The 22,514-nt window shown below is 41.6% G+C and overlaps 1 protein-coding gene across 2 annotated transcripts in view; it reads right to left on the bottom strand.

The window, feature by feature from the left end:
* hipk2 (homeodomain interacting protein kinase 2) overlaps nt 1–15,895 on the bottom strand; it is a 71,703-nt gene extending 55,808 nt beyond the window's left edge. For both annotated transcript variants that reach the window (XM_042412153.1, XM_042412154.1), the window contains exon 1: nt 15,541–15,895. In XM_042412153.1, coding sequence (XP_042268087.1) covers nt 15,541–15,559 — 19 coding nt within the window. In that variant the 5' untranslated portion in view covers nt 15,560–15,895. The remainder of the gene's footprint in view (nt 1–15,540) is intronic.
* Nucleotides 15,896–22,514: the final 6,619 nt, after the last annotated feature.

Below are 22,514 nucleotides of genomic sequence, written 5' to 3'. Positions count from 1 at the left end.
ATTGAAATGATTATTACAGCACAAGTAAGATTATATGAGACTTGTAGTAATGCTATGTTTAAACAATTTCCAGTAAACCCAAAATTACTTTACTGCTAACAAACTAAGAGCTTCCACCTGGCCATGTCAACGCCCACACACAATTAGGCCTCGCTGTTGATCAACTGATGCATGATTCAAAGAATGTTACAGTCGCAGTGTTCACATAAACACTAACAAAAACCCATGTAGGCAAACAGCCCTTTAACTTTCTTTGCGGCTGGAAAAAAATCTGCTTTTGTGTGTTTAATAGAGATCTTAAATGCTGGGAAAGTTTTGTTCTTATTCAAAGATAATTAGAGGACCATTTCCCTCCAAGACGGGAGGACTTCCATAATTGTGGGCTCTATTCTGCGGACAGAAAGCAGAGAGGAGGGGACATGCCTGGTCACTTTGTCATTATTAGCCCTCTGAGTGGTGATGATGATTAATTGAGTGAGAAGCTGGCAGCCCTCCACTATAATTTGCTTCATTTGTGTTTTAACTCTCCTGACCTCTTCCTCCTTTTTTTTTTTTTTTTAATTTTTATTTTAGTCTGTCCTCTGGCCTTGCTTGGACTTACTAGTTATCTCCATGGTCATCTGGTCTTAGCCCTAATGCTGCAGGATTGGAGCTGCAGTGCACATTAGAGGGCTCACTGTAAGCTGATGTAACACCTCCATGCTTCCCATGGTACATATTTAAGCATGTGCAGTGTATGTCCTCTGGATGGTCATTAAGATGTAGTTTTTTGGGGGTTTTTTTTGCTTTATGTGTCTACGCCTGGTCACTTCATGTCCACTCCTGTAGGTATGGCTGGTCCAGAGAGGTAATGAAGAACGTCCGCTAGGCTATTAGGGGCAAGGCTCTCTGCTAATCACTTAAGCTCCGAAGGCCAGATGTCACTCCTTGGATTACTAATTCCTGTGCCTGGACTTTACGCTAAAAATAATTTGAATGATGGGTTGCGTCACAGAGCGGCGTCAACAGTGTGTGACTGAGAGCCTGACAGGATAATCACAGGAACAGACTGATGGACACAAAGATGGATGGACGGACACAGAGCCGGCCTGTTCCTCTTATGGAAAATTCCAGCATTACATATCTGCCAACATGATTATGGATAGCTCTGGGTTTTACAAGGCCAGATTGAGGCTAGCTGCTCTTTGCATTAGCATCACATGAATTCCTCCTCAGCCCTGATCTTAGTCACTCATTGACTCTCTGTCAGTTTTAACACTGTGGTCAAAGAGTTCACTTGACATTGCATACATGGTGCAATGAACTGAAGGCCACACATGTTCCCCTAAACAAGGGAAGTCTCTGAATTATAGCTGACAAAAATGTTTAGGAATGCATAAGAAACTCTTCAGTCATGACTTGTTAAGAAATTCTGCCCCGCTGTTTTTGGTACAAAACTAAAAGCTGTACAAACAAAAGCACAGTTTAGATCCCCGTGTGGAACACAGATAAGTAATTAAATGAACCAACGGTAAGAGGTCAAATGGCTGGAATGTTATCTCATGACAACATACACAGGCAACAATGTGACCAATTATACTTCATTGGGAAAGCAACTCCAGTGCTCATGAATCACTCTTCACCCAAACTAAAGTTCAAACATATTTATGATCTCAAATCGGAACAAGCAAAGCCTCCATACTGTTGTCAGAAACAACAAAGTGCAAAAGACCTTCCCTTGAAAATGTCCTCTTGTAGTTTATTTGAATTTCTGAACTCTATGCCAAGCGCACAACTGTAAAGGTCCATTGTTGTTCATTTACAATGGTGGAATGCCTTCAGTAGCCAAGGCTTTCCATTTAGCATACCTAAAGGAACACTGTGTCCCACACACTGCAATTAAGCATACCAGAGAGGCATTTTCCACTGTTTAGAGGCAACATGTTGAAATGGTAATAGTCAATGTTTTCAGAGAGATTACTTCTCTGTCAGGGGTTTGTTAATCTTCTTTTTGGGAGGATCAGAGCTGTTCTGCATGCCATGCGAGGGTGAGAGGCGGACTGAAAGAGAGGGAAGGAGAATAGAACGTGGAGAGCGGGGCCACGAGTGGCCCTCACATTCTCGCCTGTGACCTGCTTGTGTTTGCTCTCTTTTATTAAACTCGTCATTTATACTCCGCTGACAACATGACAGAGAGTATTGATGAGGACGCCTTCAGACACCACCAAACCTGCCAAGTCGTCCTTTGTAATTACAAATAGTCTTTTAATATAAAGCCTGGGTGTCATTTAACTCATTCAACATCTGAGCTTAATACAAAACATAACTTAAAATACTTTCAGGTGGAGATAAGATAAAATGTCATCTTTTTGTACTTTATATTAAATGTGATCTACTAAATTCATTAATCAGTTCCATAAGTTTAAATATATCCAGAGAGCAGCTGTTTCATGCTCAGTCTGCACCATAATTTCTGAGTGGATAGATACAGTACAAAGACCCCAGCCGTCACCTAGGAGACTAACCAGAGACAGCAGTCAGGTCTGTCTGGTTGATGTCCCCTGGCCTGGATATATTTGGACTACTTCCTGAGGCCTAATGGCTACCGACACCGATGGAGACGCTCTGATGACCCTGTCTCTTTACTGGACATCCCAGTGTCTGCAGGACTGGAGGGCGCGGGGGGTGAGCCAAATCGCTGGCTAATGAAATGACTTCTGACTGTCTAGACAAAGCATTATCTCACCCTTCACTGCTGCTTGTGTGTGTTGGGCAGCATTGCTTGAAGCACCTCCACCCCTTTCTGAACAACCTGACACATACAGATGGGAGACAAATGCACACAAAAAGCAACATAGAGTGTCTTAGTAAGGTATTGGGCCTCCACAACAGCTTCAATGCTTCTTGGCATGGCTTCTACAACTGTCTGAACTCTACTGGAGGGATAAACGCTATATTTCTACAAGAGATATTTCCTCATTTGGTGTTTTGATGATGGTGGTGGAGAGCGCTGTCTAACACTGCTCTGTGAAGGCCACAGCATATGATTTATATCTATTTAGTACTCATCTAACTATTCAAAGAGCATTCCTTCCCTGTATGGAGGAATTTGCATTTGTTTCTCTGCTCATTTTTTTCAGTTTTTGTCACGTATTTGTATATGCATCTTACGTTTCAGTGATGTTTACATGTAAAATGGCATCATGGCCAATAAGACCACTGGTGGGAAACCAGAAGTGGGGACATCGACTTTGGGGTTAAACGCAACAGTGAAATGAGAGCACCACTGAGGAGGAACATATTGTCCATACAGAGTAGACTAGTCTTGTGTTCCTGCCTCATGCCTGAGTTCTGCCCTCAGTGGGGGAGCTGGGGCTTGTCACAGCATAGTCTCTCTCTCTCTCACTCTGACCCGTGGCCATTATTGACCATCCTGTCTGCTTTTTTAGCTCTCTCATCTCTGCTTATTTATAGAATAATACATCAGACAAGCTTGTGGGGAGATACTGTCATGCAGGCTGCTGCTCCATCAGCCTTTATGCTCATCCTGACCACAGTATTTGACCAGTTGGAATTGCCTTGCCATTTCTTGCCACTCTCTTACAAACATACAGATGAGAACAAATATCCATCCAACATATGGACATCCTAAAAGGCAAATATAAATGCTGTTTGACGGACATACACAGGACTTTCTCAGCTCGTAAATCAGCAGCATGCCTGCTGTAAATGTGACACTCCCTCAACTCTCCCCTTCCTGGAAGCAGACAGCTACAGATACAACATGTTGTGTTGGCTGTGAGATAACATGTTCGGTCAGCGCTTGTTCAAATGCATATGCATAGATACATAAGTGAGAACACACACACGCACATGTTATTGCACAAATTGCCACATGCGGGTGCACATAAGGGCACCAATACAAAGAGACGCGTACAGCTCCACACATTCACACCAACTGATGTGAAACATGACTCTGAATACTCTTATTAACTTTTTTAGCTTCTACCTGAGCCATGATAACTTGTGCAGTGAATGCCAGCATTTCTAATCTAAAGTAAAGCTGAAAAACCTGGTTCCCCAGGGCAACTGTCGGTAGATAAGGAAGCTGCTATTCACGTTGTAAGTGTGGTCATAAAACGGCTGGTGTGCGAAAAACATTTGACTTGTTTATACTGCCAGGTCAGCCTAACCAGGCACTGAACCGAGGCACAGGGTGGAGGAGAGGAGCAGGAGATGAGGAGGAGGAGGAGGAGGATGAGGAGGAGGGGTGGCAGAGTGGCTCTGCTTGAGCTGGATTTCTTATTAATCAAATCACGAGTGTAGCAAGTGTACAAAGCACAGCACTCAACTTCCTCCCCACAGAGAAAGAAATAAATAAAAAGAAAGAAAGAAAGAAAGAAAGAAAGAAAGAAAGAAAGAAAGAAAGAAAGAAAGAAAGAAAGAAAGAAAGAAAGAAAGAAAGAAAGAAAAAGAGAGAGGCCTGGTAATAAATGCCTTCTCTGCAGCAGAAGTAAAAGGTTGGATATGGAACAGAAAAGAAGAAACTATTTGCTCTGTGCAGAAGTCCCGTGTGTGGCAACATAAAATGAGAAGGGTTGAGCTTAAAAAGTGGTCGACCGTAAACCAATGGCACCTGTGAACTCAAGGCATGAATGCACTACCCTTGACATCCACTGTATGCATCAGGCTGTGCGGCTTTACAGTTACAAACAAGGCATAGGGCCATGCAGGGACACACACCTGATAAGCAGCCGCCCTCCAGAGTGCTTATCATTTACACACAGTGAGAAACGCCCCACCACACCACACTTCCGCTTATGTCATTATGATCAACAATGACAGCTGGACACAATGTACTATAATGAGATCAACATATGAGAACTGCAGGCAAGAAACAGTAGCCCAACGTTGAAAACAACAGGGGGAGGACACTCAACGTGCAGGAGAAAACATTCTACAATGGCAAATTGATCTGAGAGTGGCCAGCGCAGTATGGATTTTGTTGCGTGCCGATTGTGCTGTATTATGACCTACTGACTGAAGCATGAGGTTTGAGTGTAAATGTGAGCAGCGGCCTTGCACTGTATGCAGCTCTTGCAGTGTACTGCAACGTGAGGTTTTGAAAGGATGGAGCTTCAGTAAGTGAAGAACAAAAGCCAGTGACACGCAAACACAAAATGAAATACAACGATGCTGATGATGTTGATGTCGCAATACGTGCCTATGTACACAAACATGAGGAGTCAGGTTCCTCTCAGTTATCTATCAACAGTTTAGTCATTCACTCTCATGTTCACCTAACAAAGGGCCCAGAGCAGAATGGTTTAACCTCTTCCTGGACACACAAATGACATCATATTGTCAGATAAAAACTGACAAAAGAATTTTAAAATAAAAGAAAAAAAAAATCTGAATAATCCACCACAAAGTTCATTTAGTGTGATCCCTTGTTATTTATGAGACGGTTGCCCGTGAGCATGACGGTAAACTAATAGATTCCAAACAGGTGTTCAATTTGTGAGGTTCAGAATTGTATTAATCACACTAATGTGATTAACACATTCAAAGTGTGAAATGAGTTGATAGTCTTTACTTCTTGGAATACGAACGCTGTTTGCAGCTGGCAAGTTATTCATGTAGATTGTGCAAAGTAAGAATGAGAGAGTCATACGGCGGGAGAAAAAAAGGGGCTTTATTGGCTGAAGGAAAAGACCGAGACTATTGCAGGGAAAAGGTGGAGGGAGCACTGCTCTGGATAATGTTTTGAGGAGACGGCATCATTACCCCACCCTGCCACCCTGCCCTGTCCCATGGAGCAGACTACTAAGCGTTGGTTTTGGGTGTGTTCATGAACTCGGGGGGTCAAAGTCTGGTGCTGCATTAATATCAAACAGACAGCTAGAATAATTCCTATCCTGCTCGACATGCTCGCCTCCACCAAGGATGCGCACAACACTCAACTCTCTGTATGTGTGTGTGTGTGTGTGTGTGTGTGTGTGTGTGTGTGTGTGTGTGTGCATGTACCCACAGACATGCATTTTCTGACACTCCACACCATGTGTTATTACAATTTGTGCTTGTGCTCAAGCCTTCCTCCACTAACGCCTCAACTATGCAGTAACAACATGCATGAAACCACCACCCCAAAACACACACACACACACACACACACCCAGAGGGATTAATATGATGCTCCACCCCTTCAAAACCCAGCAATGAACCCCGGCAACAGAGGAACCAGTCCAACCTGACCAGGCAGCTGGGGACAAATCACAGACAGGCAGGGCCACCACTTCTGTATTTCCACAACACAGCTGTATTCAAACAGCAAATTGACAGAGATGTCTATCTTTAAAAACCAAAAAGAAGAAGAAGAATGACAGGAAATTATATACTTGAATGAAAATGCCTCATTTGTCTCCAGCACAGCTGATAAAAAAAAAAAAAAAAGTCTAGCCATTACTTTTAGCTGTCAGTTGCTTGAAAGTTGTCTGCTTGAAACCAGAATGATGCAGGGTGTTTTATGAATGACAAGTTGTGACATACAGGCAGCCAGTGTGTTATAAATACTGATGTTGGTGCATGAAGACCACGATTTACAAGCTCAAAGAAACCAAGGTAGAAACATGCAACTTCTATCCATCTCACATCAGAGCTTGTACACTTTATATCCCCCACATGTAGTTGGCCTTCTGCTCCCCTGCCTCCCCCAGTACGCTCCACCACCTCCCTATGCTCTCTGCAATCAAATACAAGCTGGGGATGGTGCACATGCCTCCCCAGGCAACAAAAGTGTGTGATATTTCAGCAGGGCATGTGAAGCTGCTGCCTATTCAGGCCACAAATCGGACTAATTTAAACTACAGACGCCTTTTTCTCCCTCTAAAATGCCCCAACATGTACTCCCGTCTTCATACTGCAGGTGACTCATTCATATGCACGCTTATTAAATTATTTTAATCTCTTAATCTCTCTTCATCTTCTTCTTTTTAACCCTCTCTCCTTCTGTGCTTAATAGTGCATGTCTCTCTCATTCTATCTTTCCTTTCACAAAGTAAAGAGGCCCACCGCGCTATATATTTCAAACAGCTTTCAGAAGATTATAGCACACACACAAACACGTGCTCACATACCAATTTAGCAAGGCATATGTGTCCTTAATCCAACTGACAGTGTGTCGTAAACATGGCTGTTCAGTCCTTCTGGCCACAGAGCTGAGGTAATAAATATGGCGAGCCAACTCAGCCCTCTGCGTCTGATTCAGCGTGAAAATCATGGCTTTAGCCGATTATATTTACAGTGTCCTCACAGTCACAAATAGCAGCCAAAACCAGGCAGGAAATGGCTATTCTGACCAGCAGTTTAACACCCACATGCTGAGTGGCCGTGTATGGCAAGTAGGCTACACATTTGAACTGACTTGCTTGAAAGGTAAACACCTTTGAAAGGAGAACAAGAATTGTTGCTTGTACAATAGACAATCTAACAAATGTTACGTTTGGTAAATTACATGAAACAAGATCCATAAGAATTTGTTCCTGTGGTCTGAGATGTTGATCCAAAACTCCCAGTTCAGTAGTAGCTGAGATGGATTTAAACAGATGGAAAAGATGAGCTGTGGGAAGTCAGTAAATAATGATTCATCATACTGTAAGATGCTCTACTGTGAATAAAGATAGAAATGTTACTACTGCTCTGTTGGAATGACTGGAATGGCTTTTTTTTTTTAGCCAGGCTATTAAAATGATGAAAGGAACTGAATGAGGTACTGAGATGGATGCCACTTTGTTTATCTCCAAATGTCTTTAAATTTAATGCTTATGAATGCAGAACTCCAACACTGTCTCTGTCTCACAGAGGCCTAATGAGGTAAAAACAACTGGCCTGGCCCAGGCACTCTGGAGCGGTGAAGGAAAGAGAACAGGTCCTCATAGCTAAAGGTCAACTTTTGGCCTTTTTCTGGGTCAGCTTCTCTAAAAGTGATGGAGGGCTGGAAGCATGTTAGTGTGTGTCAGCAGCTGCTGGGCTCAGTCAGGGGAGCTGAGGAGCCGGGCGCCTCACTGGACGCTGCGCGCTGATCCCAGATGTAAGAAGTAGACAGGTTAAAGAAGATGAGGGGCGAGATCCACAACCCCCAACACCAGTGTCGCCACCACCGAAATCCCTCTTAGACCAGTGACCTTGCCCCCCTCCCTTCCCAAAACCACCCCCTGACCTCTGGCAGTGCCCCTGAGGCCCACGGGCCCCAGAAAAGGGTATTCATCTCTCCTCCCAACTCCGCTGCTTCCCTCCCTCCATTTCTGCCTTACTTTTTCAATCTCTGTCACTCCCTATCTCGCTGCCATTCTCCCTCTCCCTCTCTGTCTCTCAGGCTGAATGGAGGGGTCAGTTCAAAAGACTGCCAGGCAGAGCTGCTGGCTGGCCATGATGTGCCTGAGGCTTTGAAGTGAGGAGTGGATCTAAGAGGTGTGAAGCCTGTTTTTTATGCTGCAACACAGTCAGGCCCAGAAATATAAACATGCAACTGCACCTTCTGTTCCTCAACGCTGTTTAGTTAAGTTTGCCATGAATGCATATTTCAACTTTATAGTAATAAGCCACTATATTACTTCCGTTTTACGAGCTCAAAAGCTCTGAAGCAAAATCGTCATTTTCCACAATAAATCTGCTAAAATAAAAACAATGGTGGATGAAGCACTTTTCTTTTTAGATCTTTCAGAACCTTTCTCAGGATCTTAAATTTTACATTATTTTGATCAAAATGCTCAAACTGCCATTGCATAATGATGCACTTATGCACTTACTGATGCAACTGAATGTTACTAAATGTTTTGAGAGATGTTCACCCTGCAGTATTGCAGCTATGGAGAAATGTTTCTTACAGTTAGGACATTCAGGGTTTTCTCATGTCAAGACTGGAGTGGTATTAGAGGAGCCACTGGATTGAATCAGTGGCTTATTAACATCTCTCCTTCTCTACATTATCCCTTAAAAGCTCATCAAAGCTTGGTTTTCAGCCTTCAGTAGTAAGGAAGATGTCTTTTTTTCTACACATGTGAATATTAAATACCTACAAAGACATTTTACTACATTTCATAAAATATACATTTCAAAACCTCTGAGATCTGATTTCTAACAGCACATTTCGTCACTTCCACTTCCAGCTTCTTTTGATGTGTAACTTGCTAGTTTACTGTCAAGTGAATGTGATCCATCCAAATTAAGGCAAAAAAAGCACTTGAGAGGGAAGGGTGGCTATCGCTAACAGCGGCCATCACAATCTATTTTGATTTTTTTTTTTTTTTTTGCTAGCATGGAGATGCGTAATGAGAAACACACAGCATGTGGAGAGAGAGAGAAAAATGATCAGAATAAGGTGAGAATGACTGTGAGAGAGAATATGAGAGCAAATATTGCACACAAAGCTGCTGGAGGAAGAGGAAAGGGCTAAAGCTGCTCATTTTCATGCCTGTTGACTCTTTTGACTACCTCAGTTCTTGCCTATTTCTGTCTCCTTTCTCTGTTCTGTGCCTTTTGCCTCCTGGCTCTGGACAGAAATGGGCTTGAGCGCTCGTCTGAGCTTTGAAGTCCTTTGGTTATCAGCCAAGCGTAGCGCTGTACCTGCAGCCATCTGTGAAGGGGCCGCCAGCAGCCGCCCATCGCTCCACTTCCCTTCCATGACCGAGAGGGGCCGGAGCCAGGAGTGGTGATGGGGCTGGCAGCGGCACTTAGTCCACGTTGGCTGGTCGCACATGGTAGAGCCCATAGCTGTGTCAGTGAATACAAGAGCATATACCCTAAAAAACCCCAACCTCAGCACCTCTAATCCTACTGTGTTCAGTCCTTCTTTGCTCATTTTAATATCTGTCTGTAAACACTCCCCCTCTCCCTCTCTCTCCTCACCCTGTCTCTTTCCCTCTGAAAGGGAGGGAAAATGTGGAGGTTATGAAAGGCTTGATTAAAAACTGCAAACCATTTTTCACTCTGCGCTTCATGTAATATGAAGCGACGGTTAGGATCTTTTGTTTAAATGAAGTGGCTGTAGAGTGTGTTAGTTGCCCTCGCCATCCAGCTGTAGTATCTTACATCATCAGTTGTCTTTGCACCACTTTGGAGGCTTTGTTCAACTTTTTTTTTTTTTTTCTTAACTCGCTTCACGTGTGAATGTTTAATGTGACATGTCAAGTTGAAAGGCCAAATGAGCCAGTGATAAATACAGCCAGTACCGGCAGATCTCTTCCAGAGAGTGCAATGTCAAATGGACTGGTATGGAGGGACATTATCACAAACAATAGGATTACGACCTGGGACAATGTGTACCAAAAACAAGCCGGTGGTTTGGTTTTGGGGGGGGGGGGGGGGGGGGGGGGGTGTGAGTGATGGGACGAGGCAATAAGACAAGCCGGGGGGATTGAGGCGGGAAAAGACGGGGGGAGTCTGAGGGGTTTTGGGTGGGGGTCATGATTAGGGAGAACAAAAAAGCTACAGTAGCCAGACCTCTTCTCAAACCGGCCTCCAATTACACACACACATACATGGGGCTTCCAATCTGGCCATCAGGCTGTTGCTGAAGTGTCACATGGGCACCATGTGTGCTGGCCAATGGCCTCTCGGCTTATCAACAAACAGAGCAGGATGGAAGGACAGATAAGCGATAGATGTGGGGGTGGGGCAGGGAAACGCGGGTTGGGGGTGGGATATGGGTGGGGGGGGGGGGGGGGCGTTGGCGAATGATGAGAGATTGCAAAGTGAGCATGCAATATATGGTATGCGAGCAAAATGCAAATCATGCTCACTGTGCTATATTATTCCCATAAAAAAAAAAAAAAAAAATGATTTGACACCCTCAGCATATAAAGTGCCCTTTATGCTCTAGGAATCCCTGTGTAATTATTGCTTAACAGGCCCAAGTTAACAAAAGGCCTTATTCACTTGGTGCTGTGTTGAGAAGCAGTAAAATGTGAACCTTTGTTTGAACCGTGGCTCTCATAGCAGATCAAAGCAATGGATGTGTCATAAGGTACAGAGACTCTCAGCATCGTACTTTTTAACAGATGCTACTCACATCTCCAGCGCTGTAGAGCAGTTATACTGACAACACTACTTTAAGCAAGAGGGGGTTATTCAAGTTTAAGTGGGACATTCATCTATTTTTTTCCTCTCATGCTGATCCTAATATATGAGGAGGTGAATATTTTTTTAAGGTAATATGCCACTGCAAGGGCAGAAAATTGTTTCTAAAATACTACAAATCGATTTAGAAACAAATTATACATTCAGTAAAATACTATGAATAGTATGTGTTTAAGTTAATTCCAACAATCAAGGGTAATCTGATGTGTTTTATACCATCACATAAAAGTAGTTTTCAAGTTTTTAGAAGCCCACATCTCATTTTTGCAACTTAAAGCTACATAAAAGGTGTTCACATCTATATTACAGGCCAGTAAGTAAAGCAACTGTTACATGCCTGTTACACTCGTTTCCTCTCTAACAGAGCTGGGAGTCGTTACACTGCTAGCCAGAGCCAGAGGCAGCTGTTCCACACAAACTGACACCATACACAGTGTGAAACAACAGTGCCGGGGAAAAAAAGGGCCTTCACACATGCATGACAACCAACACGGAAATGCCTTGTGTAAGCAGCCGACTAGAGTTGAGGCTCCATCCCATCCAGCCTCCCTCTTCCTCTTCGATAAAAACTAACTAATGTCAGCAACTGATGTGGTCTCCCGCTTCAAGGACCTCAGAGCCCCGCTTTCAGAGTCGTTTCCGAGAGAGGTCTGAAACATATGGCAGAAGCAGTAAAACAGGAGGCTTACTGACTGAGGAGAAAATGAGAATTGCAAAGTCCCCTTGCATCTCAATTGAATTTCCTCCACGTGAAAAAGAGCCAGAAGAATGATGTGCTGAAGTACTGGAGGCAGTTTTACTCCAGAGAAATTTGCTGAAAAGAGTATATGAAAAGTTGAGCCTGCTGAAATAGCCAGAAATATTCTGCTCATATTCAAGGCTGGGCCTCCTGTGTCAGACTGGCCTCTACTAACCTGTCATTTCAGTTCAGGCTGATGCCCCCCCACCCCCCACCCCATCTGTTTCCAAAACCCTCAGATCACACCTGTGAACTATTCCAGCACATCAGAGAGCTCACATATTCCCCTGTCTTCAACAGAGAAGTATACACGCACCTCATCTCACATAAAACTCACATTCTATCTCCCTCAAAAGCCTCCGCTTCTTCTACTAAATGCTTCAACAAATCAATAGCACAAAGAATCCCCGAACACTGGATTTCGCTTCCTTTTCAGATAGGAAGCTTTGAATAATGCAAAAGCGATACTTGTAAAGACAGGTTATCCATTTTCATAACTCCTTCTGAGCGAGCTGCTTTCCAAACAAGTCATAAAGTGATGCATCGGGTCAACAAACAAATCAAAACGGCTGCTGAGTGAAAGTGAAAACATGAGATAAACATTTCACAATGGCACCTATAAGGATTTGCAGAGTGATGACTGTTCTTTCCTGTGAGCTATTTAAGCATCACCCCATCTCTTACCAACTGTTAGGCTATCCTCCCTCCCCAGGCCTTTCTCTTTCTCCACTATGGACAGTGAAGATCTAAACACACCACCCTGCTTGTCATAACAGTCGGGAAGAGAAAACCCTCTTCGGCTCCCCTGACTCTGCCACGGGGTGTGGCCCTGCTGTGGCCCCCAAAGGCCCCCAGGGTTCTTCCTGCAATTCTAATCAAACTTTAAAAAGCTACAACCTTGGACTCTAAGCCTGGGTCGCGGCCTATGAGGAAGATATCAATCAACCAGTTCCAAACAAGCGTGAGGGGAGGAAGGAGGGAGACAGTGAGTTGAGGGCAGTTTCTGAGAAAGTCTCTCTCTCTCTGTCTTTTCCTCTGTCCTCAGAGGAGAAACTTCCTCTCTATAAGGCCAGGGTGCATTCACCATACCCAGTTCCCTCTGTACAGAAAACACAAGGTACTGCAGAGTCGCATTAACACATAATGGCCGTGTGGATGGATGAACCATTAATCTGCCTGTGATGCTGCAGTGCCTGTCACCACCGCCATCATCATCATCAGCTTCTGAGTCATACTCTGCCCATTTTTCCAGGCGGGAAAGAACAAGTCCTTTCTGGAATACCGGTTGACCTGTGAGAGGCGGATCTGCAAATGAAGTTACCTTCCTCGCCTGGTGCCCAGATCTGCAGCTGTGTAATCCTCTCTCAGACCTGCCCTAAAAACGGATGGTAGCACGTGTGTGTATGGGTACATACTTAGATGAAAACATATGCACATGCATGCATGAGCACACCACAACACCCATATCGAGCCAGGCAAGTGGGCAGGCGGGCAGGCAGGCAGGCAGGCAGGGTTTTGGCTGTGTCTGAATATTAGCTTTTCCACAGCTGGGGGCTGCTGGACCTGCTCCGTTCATCAGACATCCATCAAGGTGTCAGTTTGGGTTATGAGACCAGGCTCCCAGGGTGATCAGACCGCTGCCCTGCCTGCCAGCAGGCCCGCCTGATGGCCTTCTGTCTGGGCCAAGAAGGACCAAAGGCAAACACGGTGGAAAAAAAAAAAAAAAGGAAAAAACATAACCATTAAATGATTGTGAATGTAAAATCAAGTTCCTCAGAAAACAGAAGATACGTCTGCTGGAAACTGTTCACCCTCAACAAGCTCAACTTTATACTATTGAAGGAAGTAGTTAATCATATAGATTTAAGTTATTAGTTGCCCTGTAGCCAAGGGTGAGTAATCACCATAATAGCCCGTCTCATTCTATGTGAAGGGCCCCCCCCTCCAAACCTATTTTCCACCGGAGACTTTGGTCATTTCCATGACTGCTCTACATAACAACCCTCTCCAACACTGAGGAGGACAGGCAAGGTAATTAATTCCCCCTGCCGCCTCTTTCTCTTCCCTTCTCCACCTCTCTGTGGTGAAGGGAAAAGCCAGGGAATGTAATTTACACTAATTACCTTTTGCATAGGAGTCTCATTTCAACTTTCCTTTTCATGTTGAAACGCTGGAGTCTCGGGCAATGCCTCTAAAGCTTCAACACCCCTAATGAAAAATCACTACAATATTCCTATAGGGACATCGTAACTCACTGAAGAGTTTGTAGCAACCTTATTGCACTTCATGATTCTGTGTTTTCTACAGCCAACCATAACATAGCCTAATATAGCCTGGTAAACAACTTTTGCTGGTGATATATGTATAATGTCCCTTTAAAATGTGTTACAGTATTACTTTTCAACAGCAGTTTTTCTAAATAGTAATTTGGGGATAGAAAAGAAGGGGTTCCCTTTAGTGCCAGCAGAGGGACTATAGAGTAGACAAGGAGATATTAAACATGAGGCTGCTCAAAAATAAATATTGGAAATATCAAGGGTCATTATTTGCTTTGTGCCACATATCATTTTGCATAAGATACTGAAGAGCATGTAAATCTATATGTCTGCTCTACAAATATTGTAATAGGACAGACTATTTGTCCTATTGTATGTCAAAAAGAGCATCTCTGCAGGCTACAGTACTTCTGAATGATACATTACTACAGCTGGATCAAATCAAAATATAACACAAGATCGCATGCTATATTATTACACATTATGTCCCTTGTTTTACTATATTACATACTATATAACCTATCAGTATTATTGGTATAGTTGCAGTTAGACCCTTCATACCTCGATCTTGAGCGAATTATAATGGGCCGCTTGCATTGTTTTTACATGAATGCATGCAACGACACTGCAAAGCAAACATATTACTTTATCCATTCATTGCTATGTGAATTCTAAAAAAAACCAAAAACCTGTATGACAGTAAATAATTTAGAGAAGCATGCGGGGTAGCATTCTCACAATTGGATTAGTCACAGCCACAATGCTGCAGCGATTGCGAATATGCTGTATTTAAGCTTGCATTTGGTTTCCGGGAAGACAAATAAAAACATTTGACTCAATACACCGAGGCACAGAAACACCTCAAGTCAGTCAGTTTCATGATTTGATGAGAACTAATTGGAGAATGAGAGTGAAAAGAGGTGAGATCGGACCGATCGGTCACCTTCTTTCATTCCCTCTCCTTCTTCAAGCAGGGCTATCATTCTTCCCAGGAGCAAACAGGAGGACAAAACAGAACATTTGCAGGTGTCTGCAGGCTACACATGATGACTTTATTCTATTCTATGTAAAACACAAGCTTGTCTTATCAGGGATATTTTTTGACACCGCTCAGACAGCACAGCACAGCACAACCTGACTGAGCATTTACTAATTTTCTTTAAGTGTGCGCACACACAGAGCCGCTGAGAATCTGACAGCCTTCTTGTGGTATGTTTTTAAATAAATAAATATACTATGTAAATATACTGTATGTTGAATGATCTGACAGAAAGACGAGAGGGTGCAACGCATCTCTTGTGCTCCGTATCAGCAGCAGCAATTCAATTGTATCGCAGTTGATGGGGCTACAGTAGGTTGAGTGACTGAGCCCCGCACGGAAACAGCAGCACATTTGCAAAAGCAGCTTACCTTCGTATACAGGGGCCATCGGTGCAAGGATTTCTGTTATTCATGGCAAAAAAATAAAGCGAGATTTCTGTTCAAAACTCAATAAAAATCTGCCATCTTGAAACACTGATGAGAGAGTCTCCGCGGTCTCCTGCATTACTGGCCCGGTTCATTAGTGAGGAAAATGCTCATAATTCATATCCAGGCGTTTTCAAAACGTCGGGTCCGATGCGAGGAAAGCGACAGAGGAGAGGCTCCGATATTCAAATCCCACCTGCGGTGTATTTCTGGAGGCTCAGAAGGATGAGCCACGGTGACAGGTTTACTTCAGCTATTGTGCGACATGTCTGTGGAGTGAGGAGTCTCTGCAAAAGTTGCAGTGGTCAGAGCGCAGCGAGTTTGGTGTACAGTGAGAGAGTCGACTGACGAGCGAGTCGATGGAGGCAGAGAGGAGATGCATCACTCTGGCCTCTAAAAACAAACACACCGGGACTGTAATGAGGAAGAAGAATCATCATCATCGTTGTCATAATTATCCTATTATAAAAAAAAGCAATAATAATGATAATAATGAGCCTTAAAAAAGAACAAAGTGAGGAATATAAAAGACGTCAAGAGTAGGTTATAAACCTATAAACTGCAACTCAGCAAAGCGAGCTTATTTGTGGGCAAACATAAAAGTAATGAGGCGAATAAATGCATTAGAACGACACTTAAAACACAATTAACACGGAAATAAAATAGCAACATGGAATAAAAATTTGATGAAAAATAAATTAAGATAACAAACCATAAATGCAGTTATAGTGCAGTTACACTTTGCCTGTTATTCTACAACTATAATAAAGAACTGGCAGAACATGATTGTTTAAGTTATTCATATATTTAGAGAAAAGGGCGGATAATATTTTATACTATTTGCTCCTTTTTATTGATGGATGAGTGTTACTTGTTACAGATATTGTTTACATTTTGTGGGATGTTTTGTGTTTGATGTGTAGGTTACAGAAGTAAAAAAAAAAAAAAAAAAAGTAGTGAAATATTAGGCTATCAATAATAATATAATAATGAGAACCGTCCAACCATCATTGGCCAAAGCGACAAATGAAGTACAGCCTACATAATTGGTGTTACATAATGTCATTATTCGGACCTGAGCTTACTGGAGGCTCTGTTGCACTGCCGTCAAACAGCTGTTGACATTATTCAAAGCCGTGCAAAGTGCACCAGAGTCGGATGATTCTGCGGGTGTTTGCTCATGCCTGCATGAGGCTGAAGCGCTCCTATGACGACATGAGATTTGCACAGAATGAACTGGAGCGGAATCGGATTACATAGGCTCACACAAATGTGAGTAATCTGTCATTTACCAGTGACCCTAAAACGCACTCCCAGCTATATGCACACCAACCTCTAAATTAAACATGTCGACTTCAGACATGTGGGCGGCTGTTAATACAGTACTGCGTTAGAGCAGAGCCTATATTAAAGTACCCTAATCCGAAAATAAATTTGAGAGTCACATGAATCTATATTGAAGTGTTTTGATTCCAACTTTGCAGGACAAAAGCATAAAGTTGTACAAAATATCTCATCACAAGGTTACATTGTCTCACCATGAAAAAAACCCCAAAACAAAACAGTGATGATCTGTCTCTCCAGCATGTTCTCCTCTGCATGTTCTAAGCTGTCCCAGCTTTGCAATGAGTTATGCAATTACTCATTCAGTTTTAAGTATGTCACACGGCCTGCAGCCTGCACACACATCATATAGAGCTGACCACTGCACGTCTAAGTGGTGATGTAACTGCAGGACAGGCATAAAATTAGGTCTTAGAGGCCCACAGGGTGCTCAGGCCTACTGTATATTTGTTTAGCATTAAAACCCCATGTAATGCAATTCTCCCATCAGCAGTGCATTGTTAATTCATGCTATACCTCCTCCACAAAAACCACTTGAATGTTCTTAAAGTGACTTGCTGCATACGGTAGTGTGCCGTGGTGTAAGCGATTCAGTACTGAAGGTATACCGAGTGTGCATGACATGTATTGGAATAATGTAGGAGGCTATTCAATATGATAAGTATACAGTGTAAAATACATAATAATATTGCAGTAACATTATCATATCGTTTGTCTTTAATTATGCCTATAACCCACTTTTAGTATTCCTCTGCAATGCATCATAGTTTTTCATAAAGATAAAGAGTATAAGTGAATAGATGCAAATGTTCACCACTGATCAGGCCATTCACACATAGCATCGTGCAACTGGCATCCTTGTTTAAAAAAACCCTGACAAACACTGGATATTGTAATATCTAGTTGTATTGAGGCTACATCACACCTACAGGTTGTACAGAGCTGCGTGCAGCAATAAGAAAAAAAAAAGATAACTAATGTTAATTGTCTGCAGTGCAGCAGGAGGCAAAGAGTGGATGCCAGTCACTGGCTTGCATGGAACTGTGTTTAGGACAATCAGCAAGTTTTAAAACACTGAAATAGAGAAATGAGAGGAATCGTCCATCTGTAAATGTGAACAGAAACATCTGATTTATTGTGTATGAATAACTCACATGTTCTGGCTGTTGTGCCTCCATTTGGTCTTTCAGTCCAATTATAAAAATGGAACAATTTTTATGCTAAAGTCTACAAAGCTGCACTGGGATGTGCTGATGGATGATGTGATATCCTTTTGAAAAATTGCCAATTTCATTTATCATCCTCTTAAGGGTTTGTCTGGTTTTTTAGGTCTTTAGTGTCTTCCATCATTCTTATTAATATTTTATTCACCAGGTTCATTATAGAGATAGACGCAGCACATCTTTATGTAGTCTGATCAAATTATTTTAACCACTTGTCTGGAGGTAAGATGCAAACAAGACTAAATGTTTATCACAGTCATCCACTGCACTGCACTCAACTAGGAGGACACACTAGGCCAAAGTTGAACCAGGATGTAGCTCTGCAAAATGCATTTCCCAACAGTTTGGGAAATGACTTAAAAGTCAAATTTCCCTTTTCACTTCCCATCAAGTGTTTTATGTCAAACTGGGGACTTCTAGAAAATCTGTATGCCTGCTTGTGTCTTGTGTTGCTTTCCTTAATGGATTACTTGTGTCTCAACAACAAAAAAGTTTTTAAAATGTAAAATGTTACTGTTTCTGAAAGGAAAACTACAAGACTCAAGTTTAAAAAAAGCATATTTTCCTTCAATATTTGACAAAATTAAAAAATATTTTGTCTACAAGGTGAGCAACAGGTAATTAAACTAATGCTACAGCACTAACTATAGGGAGTCATTTCTAAAATGTCCAAACGGGGTGATCATGTCCTGAGGTTTCATTAAAATGCATTCAGGGGTGTAGAAGGTGATGTGCGTGACAGATGATAAAATGTTGAGCAAACAGACTGACAGACAGACAGATGGTCCTTGACAGTTACGTCAGATTAATCCGTCTCCTCTCCCCAAGTTCATCATGGAGGACAATTATGACACACAGGACAGGACTACATATCCCAGTGGGTAGCGGTAACACACAGGTTGATGTGATGCATATGCTACCACAATAATAAATCAGGTAGAATTATAATTAATGAAAGGTGTGAGGTTGACTGTCTATGCTAGCCAGATACATTTCGATATATATTCTGAAGCTATTGAGGATTTTCATACAAACTAAATGTTATTATAGTCAAGTCAATTTTTATTTGTATAGCCCAATATCACAAATTTGCCTCAGGGGGGCTTTAGAATCTGTACAACAATACAACATCCTCTATCGTTAGACTCTCAATTTGAATAAGGAAAACCTTCCTGAAAAAGCCTTTGATTGGGAAAAAATGGAAGAAACCTCAGGAAGAGCAACAGAGGAGAGATCGCTCTCCCACGACAGACAGATGTGCTGTGAGTACGGAATAGACCAATAAAGCAAAATTACAGATATGCAGCATAGATGGAAACAGGATGACAAAATTATAGGTGGCCTCAATGCTTTTTGAAGTGTATTTATGTTTCCATGTTGGTTATCTTTCTGCTATAAAATTCTCTTCTGCCACCTGGAGGTCTGTTGGCTTTTGCAGACTTTAAGTTCCATTTTCAAGTAACGAGTCTGTGTGACAGAAAGGTGAGCACTCAACAAAAATATTTGCACCACAGCCCAACACAAATACAATATGTTACACCCTGAAGAATATAGAAATAAATATGCCACAGTAATTTACACAAAAGTACAAAAGTTCATTCTTAAATATGTCTTAAACTCTTTGGAAATTCTTATTCTACCAAAACAGTTTTCACATTTCAGACATTCATCGCAATGGTTTTTATTCTGAATGAATGCACAAATTAATGAATAATTGGATAAAACACGACTGGACATATAATTGTGTACAGCAAATAATAAAACAAGAATAGATAAGCACTGAGTAATGGTGTTAAACTTTATGTGCAGCAACCTGCTTTTGCATTTTGCTCATGTCCTCTCTAGTCACCTGCAACAACAACCTCCCATATATGATATTTGTTTTCATTCTCTTCTACATGATACTATATGCTGTAGGTAAATGATGTTCTGTGGGCTACACTGTAAACTGTTATTGAGTGTGAAATATACAGAACGTACGCAGCAGACAGAAATAAAACCACAGTAATTATAGAGATTTACTGCATGTATTTGCTTAGTAGTAAGTTGTACTGAGTGGTGGATGCTCTTGTTTGTGTTGAGACAGGACAGAGTGCAGCCTGCAGAATGAGAGATGAGAGGACTCACATAAAATTGGGGGTTTATGTGTTTGGACAAACCTGAGTGAGACAGAAGTACCGGTTTGGAGAGAGCAGTCGGGTCGGTCTGCACTGGTTCTGGTTTGTGACGAAGATACACCTTAAAAAAAAACTATAGAAACTTTCATGAGACTTCAAACACAATATGCAGATAAATTACATGCATAATGTTAGTGCCAAATGAAAACGAAATTAAATGGTCTATGCAGTATGTAGCCTATTTCAGCTCTATTATTACACAGTAATTACCTATACTTGTGCTCCATATACCGTACCGCTCTTTGATTATCGCCTGGCCCTGGTTCAGGTGTTTATTATGTAGTGGGGTATGTAGGTGGTCTATATAAATACCTCTTTTCGTCTCTCATTTTATTCATTTTGGCTGCATGTGAGCCCCCTTGAAAATTAATTTCAAGTGAAGTCAAACATGTTTCTTCTCCCCCGCCCCTCCTGTGGCAGTAGAAAACATGCTCAGTTGTTACTGACCTCTAACCTCTTGTACAGTACTGAAATAGCCTCTGTGCTGATTCAGACCCTTAACTGCTGTACTCCACTGTTAGTCCCACAGGCCCAATTATGACTTCACACATATCAGAATCAGGGTCGTTTCTTGGTTCACTGACATGGATGACATAATTGACTTTTAAGCTGACATCTGCATGGGAAAATCGCTTTTACCCAGCTAGTTTGTTATGTCTTTGAGATTTGTCTAAGGAAAAGACGTTCTTCAGTAACAGCGGAGTAAATTGCTGTTCTCTGTTGTCATGCATGATATAAAAATCTTTGTATAAAATCATTTTAAAGAAACATGTGTAAGTAAAGGAATCGCAGTAGGTCATTAAACTAACCCTGCATCACTTTTAACAACATTTATTGATGACTGCATCTTATCATCCTTGTTGATGCAGAGGTCATGTTGCAGCTTCAGCGGTACAAGACTTGATTACTTTGATGAATTTCCTCTCAATGACAATTAAGTTTCATAATTAACTCAGCAAGAGGCACCCACTTATAAACCAAAACATCTATTTGTCTTACAAACACCTGATATTTTTTTTTTTTTTAAAAAGGAAATCTAAAAAAAAAGGCCATGAAACCATGCCTGTGTAAGTTGTTATATAAAGGACAGTTCCTGTGTTCTTTTGTGCAAAAGAAGTTTTGTGGTTTTTGTTGGTATGTATGAGTATGATGTTTTCCTGCCTGAGAGAACTGGTGGTTTACCAGACAACTCAGCATTGTAAACAGGACTTACAGTCAGACAATGATTTTGGCATTGACTACCTTTTTGAATGAGCTACTGCATTTCTCCAAAAACAAACACGCTGCATATAACTGAAGTCTGTAAATGGTTGTCCCATATGCTTCATACTAAGGGTATAGGTTTGGTTTTAATCATTTTTGATCAGATAAACAGTGTGCACAGTTCAGCATGTGTGCACTGGCTCTCCTTGTCTTAGGTACACATGAATACACACCCATACAAACACAAAGAGCTTGACTTTGCAACATGTTTATTTTGCTCAGCATGTATTTGGTCACGTGACTTGCCAAAAACAGGACATGTGACATTTTCTCTAATTTATACAGATATCTTATGATTTAATTAATATAAATCTGAGACTAAAATTTATATTCTAAATTTAGCGATGAAAGATTTAACAATAAATGAAAAATAGCTGATTATTGGTAATGTGCCACTCTATTTGGACTAACAGGGGAGAGATAGTGTTAATTTAATTTAATTTAATGTTATTTGTTTTTTTCATTAATTAATTTTTATCACATTAATTATTTAACTTGTTAACATTTTTAATGTGATTTGATTTTTAATTTGATTCTTACTTTTTAATAAATAGAATTTGATTTCATATTAATATAATTAATTTTGTTATTGAATTGAATTGAATTGTTAAAAATTAAATGTAATATAATCCAATCACGGTCCTTTTCCTGCCACTATGTATTGATGAATATTTTATTTCACATTCACTCTCACAGACTGGTCACCTGTCAACCAATCCCTGTGGTAAATTAATTGTCATCCACATCAGCAGGGTCAACCCCGCCACTTCTCTTAGCTTTGTGCAGTCTCTCTGTACCTTAGTAAAAGTTGCTCTCAGCAGCTTTGTAAATGGCTCTAAAGAGGGGTTAAAATTATAAGATTGTTTCAGATTGAAAAACATTGGTAGGGACAATTCAGCAACACTTTGAC

This window comes from Thunnus maccoyii, chromosome 5, assembly GCF_910596095.1.
Source record: "Thunnus maccoyii chromosome 5, fThuMac1.1, whole genome shotgun sequence".
In the NCBI taxonomy this organism is placed as follows: domain Eukaryota; kingdom Metazoa; phylum Chordata; class Actinopteri; order Scombriformes; family Scombridae; genus Thunnus; species Thunnus maccoyii.
Note: the sequence above shows the minus strand (reverse complement) of the source record. Positions and strands in the feature narration are given on the sequence as shown.